At 39.8% G+C, this 12689-nt stretch overlaps 1 protein-coding gene across 1 annotated transcript; it reads left to right on the forward strand.

The window, feature by feature from the left end:
* Positions 1 to 513: 513 nt before the first annotated feature.
* Positions 514 to 1443, forward strand: LOC311292424 (putative inhibitor of apoptosis; the record flags this gene model as incomplete). Its single annotated transcript, XM_084412092.1, has 1 exon — positions 514 to 1443. One exon carries the CDS (start codon positions 514 to 516, stop codon positions 1441 to 1443), a length of 930 nt encoding a protein of 309 aa, XP_084268218.1.
* Positions 1444 to 12689: the final 11246 nt, after the last annotated feature.

The following is a 12689-nucleotide window of genomic DNA, read 5'->3' on the forward strand; positions in this document are numbered from 1 at the left end:
GATGCTTACACATTACACAAAACAGCCCCTATAAAATACAAACGAAATAGAGTGGTTGTGTACGGGGTCGATACGCAGTTCCAGGCCGATCTAGTCGACATGATCGCCTACACCTAGGATAACGACGGTAATAAATATCTACTGACGTGCATAGACGTATTTAGCAAGTACGCGTGGACTCGCGTACTCGCGTCACCTGGTCCCGAGGTCGCTAGAGCATTCGAGTCTATCCTCGAAGAGGGCCGTGTGCCACAGAAATTGCAGACGGATCAGGGAAAGGGATTTTTTAACAAACAATTTCAAGATGTAATGAAAAAGCACGACATTAATCATTTCGCTACCGCCACCGATTTGAAAGCCAGCGTCGTGGAACGATTTAATAGAACGTTAAAGAGTCGTATGTGGAGATTTTTAACGGCTACAAATTCCCGACGATACATAGATGTTTTACAAGACATTATGCAGGGGTACAACACCAGCCATCACCGAAGTATCAGAATGAGACCCGGTTACATGGATATGTCTCACCAGCGCCCTCCGGCTTGTCACAATCTTGGCATGCGTCGGGAACAGGAACGCCTTGACACCTTTAAGAAATGGACTCCTGCTGCATTATCTCCGGCTGAGCTTGCCAAAGCTGGTTTCTACTACCTTGGCCAGGGCGACAGAGTGGCTTGCTTCAGTTGTGGAGGCCAGCTTAGCAACTGGGAACCGGGAGATCGTGCAGTATCAGAACACCAGAGGCATTACCCCAACTGCCGTTTCGTTCGAGGTGACTGTGCAGATAATGTACCCTTATCTAGCCCTTTCAATGTATCGGCAATGCAACGGTGTGAAGAAAGGTTGCTCACATTTGTCTACTGGCCCTCAAGAATAACTGTTCGACCAGAACAATTGGCTAAGGCTGGTTTTTACTATGTTAGTCGTAATGTTGACGTGAAGTGCTTTTGTTGCGATGGTGTACTCGGATGTTGGGAGTCTGGTGATGATCCATGGGTAGAACATGCCAAGTGGTTTCCAAGATGTGAATACCTCTTGCAAGAAAAGGGCCAAGAGTTTGTTCATCAGATTCAAGCAAGATTGCCAAGACTATTTGAGCAGCTATTGACTAATGGAGACAGCGACTCAAGAGAATTTGTGAGAGAACAAGAGAACAATCCTGTGGTGAAGTCTGCTTTAGAGATGGAATTTGAGTGTGGCCTGACGCCCCAGACAAATGAAGCTGCATCCCCTAGTCAAGATCTTTCAGACTTGCCTATGGAGGAACAGTTAAAAAGACTTCAAGAGGAGCGCACATGCAAAGTTTGCATGGATAAGGAAGTGAACATTGTCTTCATCCCCTGTGGTCACCTAGTTGTGTGCAAAGAATGTGCACCTTCTCTGAGCAAGTGCCCCATATGTAGAGGATTGGTCAAAGGCGCTGTCCGTACTTTCCTATCATAAAACGAAGATATTCGTCATCCAAGTAACAACAGTTTTTACATTTAACTTAATAAATAATGAAAACAAAGGAGTTTATTATTTTCACTCGATCCAGTAACAAAATCTGATTAAACATATGCACGGTTGAATTGTTCACCATAAGTTCTGTAACAAACATTTAGAAAGTAGCTAGGATGCGCATGTTTTAAGTTAATGTGCTTTAAGATTAATTTTGCGCAGGCTTTAAGTTAATTTGACCAACAAGATGTTAAAGTTCATAGACCTTTAGAGTATTGAGTTAAAATTAAAACGTGATAAATATCGCATCATTACCGAATTCATAACTTCAATATAACTTCAATAGTTATCAAGCACCAGCTGATTTAAGTATTTCTTCAAACAAAAGTAATTTTCTGATAAATCATCGTACACCTACACGTGTTTTGTTGTATGCACAGATTTTGAGGGTCGCTTATAGAAAGAGGCATCCTTGTCTTTATTTTTAAAACATTGAACCAGAGAACAGAGAACCTTGTGCGGCATATCCGCATAAAGGGTTAAAATATAAATTTTAGCGCTATTTAAAAACTAGGACGGTATAACGGTATAGGACGGTATATAATATAATGTAAATGTCTCAAGTGAAGATGATGGTTTAAAACATAATTTTATCAAATCAAGCCAATTCATGCGAATACTGTCGTATATGAACAAAGAGAAGACCTAGAGTTCACTAACATTACAGCTAACTGTAGGAAACAGATATCCGGGGAGAGTGTAAAGAAAACGCCATACAAAACATTACAATCACACCCGCAATACGATAAGTGTTGCGCTAGTGATGTTAAAAATTGTGGTTTCAGAAGAAATGCAAAGATGTGCTTTTTACGAGCGCCCGCTCGACAGGTGACGTCACATCTCCGCGCTGCTGTTTTGGCACGCTTTATGGAAGTTTGAATCGTTAGCGATGGAGCGCGTGAACACGAGCAGTGTGAGAGGATTCCTGAGATCTTGCGACGATCTGACTGAGAAGATTCGCTGTTTAATACAGAAGAAACTCGTCAAGACGTACTTGAGCAGGTGATATTATGCGCTTACGATGCGATGTGAACAGGGCCGTAGCTAGAGAATTCGGGGGCCCCCTAAAAAATATATTCATGCGGGCCCCCTTCACCAATATCATATACTGTACAGTAGATGAGCATGGAGGCCCAAATATAACAGAAGATGGTGATGTTGTTGTAAAACCTTTTTTTTAAAAGTTAAATGTTTATATAAAATTACAACTAATAAAAACTAACAAAAAGAAAGAAATAGTTGAATAATAAAACAAATTTTAAAAAAAGGAACAGCAAAATAATGTTTTTCCCATCAGTCTGTTATAATTCATAAGTCAAAAAGTAAAGAATGCAGTCAAATTAAAAAAATTAAAACATTTATTGTCTTATTTTTTAATAAAGATAATATGGAACTGGCAATATTATTAAATAAATCTAATAAATGTATTCATCCATTTTTCTTGATGTAATAAATACTTCATCAGCCGGCAGGTCAGGTGCATAATGCAATGCGTCGTGACTCATGTACATTTTTTAACTCCTATGTTAAAAAGAGAAATTTTGACCGCGCAATCTTTCGGCCTTTGAAAAAGTGAATGTTTGAACTCTGGTGTATGCTAAATGAAACCAGGCGAACGGGTGTATGAATCTGTCTACAGGTGTATCTAACCCTAACAACTAATGACCAACTTTATTTTTGCTATTGTACATACATTTTATTCTTCTAACTGTTTGTCTTTGGTTAACACAGCTGGAGAAGAACAACAGGGAGGTTGGAAGACACAGTAGAGGAACTACAGAATAAATATGGAGAGAAAACAGCATTAAAAAGGATCAAGTCCATAGTGAAAAGAATCAGAAAAAAGAATATCAAACGTAGGAAAGATGTATAATTTACTTTGTTAGTAGTCAATATGTTTCTCGATCTTCAATAAGCTTTACTATAATGTTTACATGGTTTTGGTTGTGTATTTAATTGCTAATTTTTTAACAGATGGTGACGTTCAACAGCCTAACAACCTTCCACAACGACGCCAGCATAATATTTCTACATCATTCGGACAGCCATTAATTCAGAACCCTAATCAGCTTAACTTAACAATTGCCCAGAAGAATGGTGGGACAATAGTTACTACAATCATGGTAGAAAACACAATATATGGTGATGTTAACATCGGTGCGGTGAGTGTCTGATAATTTAAGAGACAGTTGCTTAGTTAAGAAATGATTTGTGTATGTTATATATATTTATGTATGTGTATTTTTGTTAAAGTTAGTCCATAGGGTGTGGAACTTTGCACAACTATTTACACACATACTGTTTTTGACACAACATAGTGATTGTGAACATTCCATTTTTCTTTTTTTTTCTTTTTTTATTTATTTTAAATAATAGCCTACATCTCTTTCATTTTGTGCCGGATGTTAAAAGATAAAGGTATTAGTTAACAACAATTAAAAACTTTAAATCAACATGAAGCCATAATATTAATCAACAAAATATGGTTAAATTACAGTACAATTACTTCCATAATATTTTATTTTATTTTATTTACAAAGTTGTGTGCCGTGACTCGTGAGTGAGACCTCTCAAAGATTACACCAATATTAGATTTCTTATTTACATGGGGCGGGTAAGTCCAAGGAGGCTTCCGTGCCGTTCCGCCATCTTGAAACACTATAATAACAGAGAGGGACAAAAAGCGCTAGCCTAAAGGCCTCATTATACTTCTGCGTCGGACCTACGCCGGAGCCTATACGCCGTAGGCAACGTGTTGGTTTTAATTTATACTTCTGTGTCGTTGTCCGCGTTGACGCGTACCTAGGGAGCGTGTGAAACCCCGAGGGAGGGGTTCTGGCAGACCAATCACAGCGCTTGTGTCGGCGTAGAATTGACGCGTTGTTACATTTTTGGAGAGGTGCACGTCAGGGTACGCCGTAGGGTACGCGCGCTACACACAGCCTACGACGTAGCTACGGCGGCAGTTCGACGCAGAAGCATAAAACAGGCTTAACTCAACACGTTTCATCATCAACACTACTATAGTCAACAGCACATTCAAAAGGACCATCAAAATAGTGTTACGTTAAAAAGGCGTAATTGACAAAAATTGTAATTCTGAATTAAGTAATAATTATGACAAAAAGTTTAAATTAAAATTATGACTATGCGTCATAATTATGAGATGAAAAGTTTAAATGATGATGTACTAAATGATAAAGTAAATATTCCATAGTGAAATTTTCTGAATTCTATATAATTGTATTTGTGAAAATGATTCAGTACTGAAACAGCATTTATGAGTTTTTACATATCTTGTGCTTGTTTCTGCAGTTCGTGTAGGCCTCTAAGACTATGAATTACTAAAAATGATTATTGAATAACTTGAATTTTGTTGACAATGTAAAAAAAAAAAAAAAATTGTCTTCCCATACCGGGAGTCGAAACCCGGGCCACCTGGATGAAAACCAGGAATCCTAACCGCTAGACCATATGAGAGACGTTAATACTGCCCCAGACAAATTTGAAAAGGCTGCACAGTACATTATAATGCTGGATCATAGTTATGCAGGAGAAGGAATCCTCATCGCCTAAAAGCTAAATCTTAATTTATCGGTATGTAAATAAATATCGGGATAGCTTTTCCCCATGTGGAAAGAGCTAATGAAGGAGAAAGACTTTGAAAGGGAAGTTGCCTGATTTCTTCTCGACAGGTAAGTCAAAGGTATGGTCTAAATGACAAGCTTTTTTCATTGCTTGGTTGTGTAAATCATTATATAGCTGCCATAACAGAACATGTATCGTTAAACTCAATGATGTGCTATTGGAAGCCATGTTGTCATAGCTTCTTGACACATTACGGCTACCGCAGTTGCAACACGCATTTGAAAAAGTGAGTAGATGGGAGAACCACTAGATGGGAGAAATTCTTTTGGGAGGACTAACTTGTAGGGTCTTTAACAAAAAAAGCCTCCAAAATTGAGGAGGTCAAAGGGGATGCTTTCTGCTATATAGCTCTCCCCAAAGTCTGTTCATGCGGTCACCATAGGCTAATGCTAACATTTGAAACTTCTACATATATTTAAAGGGTAACATGTAAAGGGTTTCACCCTGTGTGTTTCCACACTGATTAAGGATAGTTCGGGGGATACAAGTAAAAATGATCTTATACGATCTTATACTTATACTTTGAATTAAGACGAGTAAAATTAAATATTCGCTCAAGACAAACTTTACTTATCTGAAATTGTGTGGTGATTTTCCAAATGATAGAACTTAGTCTAAATTAGGGCTGAACGATATATCGTTATCGTATCTATATCGAGATATGAACTTTCAAGATATTACTATCGAAAAAAGCAACGATATCGACGATATAGATTTACCCTCTCCGCGCTCGCCCTGCATACAACTCTGGCAGTCACAACAAACATCAGTTTTACGAGTGCCCTTGAATGCACCGCTAAAGCCAGCGCGCGCACACTACCAGGGACGTGGGAACTATATTGTGAGAGGGGGGCGGCGTTTCCATGGTGACGCGTCCTTGCTTGTCACGTGACACACCGCAGCAGCAACAGCGCTGAATGAATGATGATCTGCTTTTATGTCATTTTTCCTTTTTTATTCAGATTATCACAAATGTGTTAGCTATGGCATGAAATATTTGATATTCCGATTGTCAAATACATGCAAGTGGAAGTATATGGTTGTTTAAACACCTTTATAACGATCGCGTTAGTTGAGCTGTATGCGCGATGGGCGCCGCCGTGTTAGTTTGTGCCGCAGACGCAGTTCAGAGAATCGGATCTGTTGGATTTACAACCTCTATGTTTACAACACGTGAATTCATCCACTTCTCCCGAAATACTGAAAAGTAAGTGGCTGGTGAACTGGGAATAGAATAGAGTAAACATTGAAGTTACTTACACAATGTGTATCTGATATGAATAAAACGTGTCGAATTATAATGGAAAGGATTATTATTTTTACCTCTTCCATAGACATCAGTGTGTATTTTACAAACTCTAAATGTATTTTTTTTTAGTACTTACGTAGTCATATCGTATTGTATCGATATCGAGATATCTGGCATGAAAATCGAGATATGACATTTTGTCCATATCGTTCAGCCCTAGTCTAAATAAGAGCAATGTGGAGTCCTCGGATTTCTTAAAACAACAAAACAACAAAAATTTGACAAAATGGTGTATGGACAAAAGATCTAAGACGACCAAGCATACTTTTTGCTTTAATTATTATTATTATTATTTTTTTTTTATAATACACAAGTCTTCTTAGAAGATAAATAGAAGATATGATTTTAATAATACTTTAAAGATTTAATTTAAACAGTCTTTTAATTTTAAAAGATCTAATTTAAACTTTTAAGGTTATGGTTTTAAATGAGAGAGAGAGAGAGAGGGAGAGAGAGAGAGAGAGAGAGAGAGAGAGGGAGAGAGAGAGAGAGAGAGAGAGAGAGAGAGAGAACCACTCTGTGATTTTATATTATATAATTTATATACTTTTAAAGAATAGAATGTTTTTCAACTTTAGTTAAATTAGCAAGATATTATTTTATAACCATATCATTTATACTTTTAAAGAACAGTATGTTTTCAACTTTAGTTTAATTAGCATGATAATTATTTTAAAGGATAGATTTTTATTTTTATTTTTTTGTATGACATTGTTTAATCACAGTGTCTGAACAGCACGTTTCAAATGTCAGAGTTCAAATGTGAAGGCTGGGAGAGGGAATCCTGTGACACACACACACACACACACACACACACACACACATAGACGCGTGGCCATCAATGGTATGGACATTGATGTGTTAAGAGCTTATTCAACTCTCTCTAAAAAATGTAAGATGATTTTTATTCTTTTAGTAAGATATATTGTATAAGCATTTCATTATATACTTTTAAAGGATAGAATGTTTTAACCAGCGCCCCTATTTTTGAGAATTTTCAGAAAATGACATACCCAAATACAAATGTCTGTAGCTCTTAAACCCTATGGTCCACATTCATAACTCTGATCTTTTTTTAATCTAGACACTTGAAACTTAGTTACTCAAGAGTCATTATAACTCAAATTAGCATAGGAACAGAATAAAACAAGGTCAAATTTACATGAAAGTGACTCACGATTTCTTTGAATTAACTTCACTTAGGGAAAAATGTATCAGACTTTTATGTTAAGGGCCTGAAAACACCATACAGATAAAACTGAATGTCTGACCATGTTTAGATTCAAATTTGAGGATGATACTCCCAAAAATGTAGTTTCTGTAAGCTTTTATTCAAGAAAAGTATAGGCGTCCTTTCCAAAATGCAATTTGGAGACTCCAAATGTACACCTGGCACCCAACACCTTCACATAAGGAGTAAACACTACATAGGCCTACTACATACATGTATATCAATTCAGAACTGTTCTGCCCTTCAAACCACACAAGAAAAAAAACGATTTCAGCACAACATTTGAACATTTGAACAAAATTCCCTTTATTTTGAACAATTCTAATAGCAAAAACAGTGATTTCTCACTACATCTATAGACATTCCAGCAGTGATCGTTGTATAACATACATAAAAAGAAAACAATAAATGTTTTAGAATATTTTGTAATTACAAACGTGGTTTTTACTCAAATAAATTGCAATAAACTGATAATTATAATGAATATCCTATTACTTTCTGCTGCTCTTCGTCGCGGCTCCTCTTCATCTTCATCTTCATCAATAACACGTTCAAATCTCTTCTGTAGTCGACGATCCATGATCGAGATGATCAGAAACATGCTTTGGAGTAAATCCGTGCATTTATGCAAGCTTCATGTGTCAAAACATTGCGTGTGTGTGTTTGTTTACAGTCTATGGTCGGTGCATTATGTGTGTGCGTGTCTGCGAGCCGCGCGTGTGGCGAAAGCGCGCATGTGAATGAAAACATTGAGCACTTGAATTTGACGAATATGCTTGCATAAACTGACTATCACTGCAATCGATTTTAGTTGGCTAATACTCCCATCAATCAAAACTTTGCCGACTGGACATTGGCCGGCTTTATCCAGGCTTTTATCCAGTCGAAACCCCAGGTGCGAGATTGACAGCGCGCTCAGCCTGTCAGTCGGTCTCTTACTGTTTTGGTCAGTAACAAAGCCTGTGATTGAACGAGAGAGCTGTGGAATGTCTCATTTTATCCGGAAGAGTGTAAAGTACGGGGGTGAGATGGCTTTTGAGTGTTCGAATACGGATTAGAATCGATATTTCTTTGAAAATGAACGTGATGCGAACTCTATCTCGAAAACGCTCATGCAAACAAAGGAGGATATTTCATTTTTTTCCCTATTTTGTCGTTGTTTTGGATTAAAAAGTGGGATGCATTTTGAAGAGTGGACCCTTACAGTGTAATGTATGCTGTTGTTTCTTGGATTCGTCCGAACTGATATGAACCATACGAGATGAAAGATGAGTATAGCGGTTCATTTTGCTTATTTTTTCATAACCAGTCCTCTTGCATTTAATTTAACCCTTTCCTCTCTGGTGTATTGATTGCAAAAACAAGTTTAGAACATGATTCTTGAGTGTTTTAGCTTTCAAATGATGCATAGTTTATGATTGTCAGTTGAATATTTGTTATAAAACAAAGCATAAAAAATTAATAAAAGTTTAGCCACGCCCCATCCGGCCCGCCGGCGGGCCGCTGCTGGTTAAGAAGTTTTAAACATCATCCGACTGCTCAGCCCCGTCACTAAGTCACTAACACAGAAAATTCGACCGCTGTGTAACAGATAATGATAGTTACAAAGACGTTTATATCAGCGAATACAGACCGCTAAGTCAGCATAGAAAGTGCAAAGCAGGATGGACATAGACTAACCAAAGCGCAATAATTTATTTTAACCTGTCAGACGGCCCGCAAAAATTACCAGCATCAGTGTTTTTAAACAAATGACTGTTGACTTGTATACAAGTGACTTGTATGAACGCCAAGTCAGCATACAAACTGTGAGAGCACAGCGTTCATCCTATGAAGTCATCATCCTATGATTTTTTTATATTTTTTGACTGAAATAGCTGTCTTAATATCATATATTATATTTAGTATGTTTTTCAATGTTAGTTAGTGTGATATTTAGGAAACCCCATTCTCACTTTCACTGCTCTGGAATGCGAGGGGGGTCTGAACTCAGCCAGAGAGAACGCGCGCATAGACGCAGGCACGCTCGCCCCCCTCTTCCTGCCGACACACACACACACACACACACACACATAGACGCGCGCGCCACTCTGAGTGCTCTGGTGAGCTAATTCAGGAAAAAACAGTGTTTTTGTTTTACCAGTTTTAATAATGTATTGAATTTAAAAACATTATTACGACTTTTAATAATATATTACATTTAAAACATTTTTAAACCTTATGATTTTAGCCCTAACACAATGTCTCATCGTGATCACTGAATACAACCCTAGGAGTCAGAGACCGTCAGGTGGTACTGTAAGAGAGAACCACTCTGCGATTTTATATTATATTATAAGCAATTAATTTATATACTTTTAAAAGAATAGAATGTTTTTCAACCTTAGTTAAATTATTTTATACTTTAAAAGAACAGAATGTTTTCAACTCTTTTTTTGTGATAGGTTTTAGTATTTAGTAAAATCCTTATTCATTTTATTCTTTTGTGCGATAGATAACACACTGATTTTTCATAAGCTGTACGTTGTTTTTCTTCAGCGCTCTATAAACATTTAACTGCTTGTATATTTGTTTTTTCCAATGATTGTGTGACACACTTTCAGTCTTTTCTTCTCACTTTCACTGTCACCTCAGGAATGTCAGAGGACGCGCGCACAAGAGATAATGATTGTGTGACACAGTCTTCAAACTTTCTGTCAAAACCACATGATCTACGACTAACTAGGACAATAGGGCAAACCATAACAACAACATATGCCGGAAAGACACCGGTAGATAAAACTGTCAAAACACATGATCGAACGCTCGATAGGACAATCCATATCCATATCTATACACACCAGAAAGGGCGGGACAGCTCAACGGTCAACCGGAAGGGCGGTGACCAGATGTCTTATCTGGGGGCGGGACCGGAAGTCATCAATCATTTTGACACATGGTGCAGGATAAGTACTACTTGTATTATGTATTCATTACAGCTAAAAGTCTCTTTTCTTATACGCCGTACACACTTTTGTAGTAAATTGAGCACTCGTGATTGTTGCATAAAGCTTATTAATGCATTTTATCCATAGCCTTTACAAGCGGCAGGTGACGTTAGTCCTCAGTGTGATTGCATTACAATAATGAGGTACAGTCCCTCTAACAAATCTGACACAATCTATTTACATAATTGTACAATGCATATTACAACTTACGGGAGGATCTGGGAGTGTATTGTTTATGTCAACTTAAACGTACTCGGTTACTAACGTAACCTCTGTTCTCTCTAGAGAGGGAACGAGTATTGCGTAAGCTAGCTTACGCTGCGGGAAAGTCTCCTTTCTCGAGATACTGAAGCCAAAAATTATCCTTAATTTTCTAAATCTTGTCAACGCAGTGCGGCAGCCTGCAGACCTAGGGCAGGCGAATCGCGTGCCCATTGGCTGCTCTGCGGCAACTGCAGCAGCCTATGGCTGAGCCTTGCGCGTGACGTCACGTCCAATGAGCGCGCTTGGCGCGCTTAATGCGTCACAGCCCGTCATTAGGGGTGTGGCTTAGCGTATATAAGCAAGGTACAGAGGCTGCTTCGCTGGTTTCTGTCGCATGAAGCGAAATGAGCTCGTGGCGAGAGCACGGCGGGTTACGCAATACTCGTTCCCTCTCTAGAGAGAACAGAGGTTACGTTAGTAACCGAGTACGTTCTCTTACGAGAGGTTCTCTCGTATTGCGTAAGCTAGCTTACGCTGCGGGAACACCCTTGTCAACGCCGTGCGCGCGCCCAGCATCCTGAATGAATCCCATGGAGAGCCCAGGGAACGCGAAGCGGAGCTGGGCGGCCAAGATACCACAGTACAAGCACATATTATGGGGCAGGGAGCGGCACAGCCGGTCCAACTGACACTTCCTACATAGTGCAGCTCAACCAGTAGAGCTAAATCAACAACATAGCCCGCGCACAGACAGTGGGCTGGCTTACGCGAGACTTAGACTGATAACACTTTGGCCTGCAAGGCGGGAACTTCCAGGTTGTAAAACCTAACAAATGTGGAGGGGGAGGCCCAGCCTGCCACTGCACAAATGTCATGAATGGGAATCCCGCTGGACCACGCCCACGATGAGGCCATGCCTCTGGTGGAGTGCGCTCGAATGCCCAATGGGGACTGCAGGTTTTTAGATGCGTAAGCAGCTGCGATAGCGTCAACTATCCATCTGGATAGGGTGTGTTTCGAGGCGGCGAGACCCTTGGTGCGCCCACCAAACGAAACAAAGAGCTGCTCTGAACGCCTGAAGGCGGCGGAGCGCGAAATATAGCTTATCAGCGCCCTAACTGGGCAGAGGAGATTACTATCTGTCTCGCAGCCAGCATTCGGCAGGGCTGAAAGGGAAATGACCTGCGCTCTGAAGGGAGTGCCCAAAATTTTGGGGACGTACCCATGCCTCGGTCTGAGAATAACTTTGGAGTCATTGGGTCCGAACTCGAGGCACGCAGCGTTAGTGGATAACGCGTGAAGGTCTCCCACACGTTTTACTGAAGACAGTGCTATCAGAAAAACGGTTTTGAGCGTGAGGTATTTCATATCCACAGTTTCTAAGGGTTCAAAGGGATGTGCTTTCAGTGCGTCTAAGACCAGTGAAAGATCCCACATAGGAACCGAAGGGGGTCGCGGGGGGTTCATCCTTCTCGCTCCTCTAAGGAAGCGGATGACGAACTCGTTCCTTCCTAATGCGCGGCCCGGCTCTGAGATAGAGAGCGCTGAAATGGCCGCAACATAGGCTTTGAGCGTGGAGGGGGACCTGCCCGCGTCCAGTAGCTCTTGAAGGAAGCACAATACTTGCGAAACCCCACATGTCTGTGGATTGAGCCCTCCGGCAGTGCACCATTTGTTAAACACCGACCATTTGGACGTGTAGAGCCGCCTCGTGGAGGGGGCTCTAGATTGTATGATCGTGTTCATCACCCCTTCTGGTAGATCAGCATGTAATTGTTGAGGCTCCACGCATGCAGAGACCAGCGCTCTG

The sequence above is a fragment of the Rutilus rutilus genome (genome assembly GCF_951802725.1).
Source record: "Rutilus rutilus genome assembly, chromosome: 6".
Lineage (NCBI taxonomy): Eukaryota > Metazoa > Chordata > Actinopteri > Cypriniformes > Leuciscidae > Rutilus > Rutilus rutilus.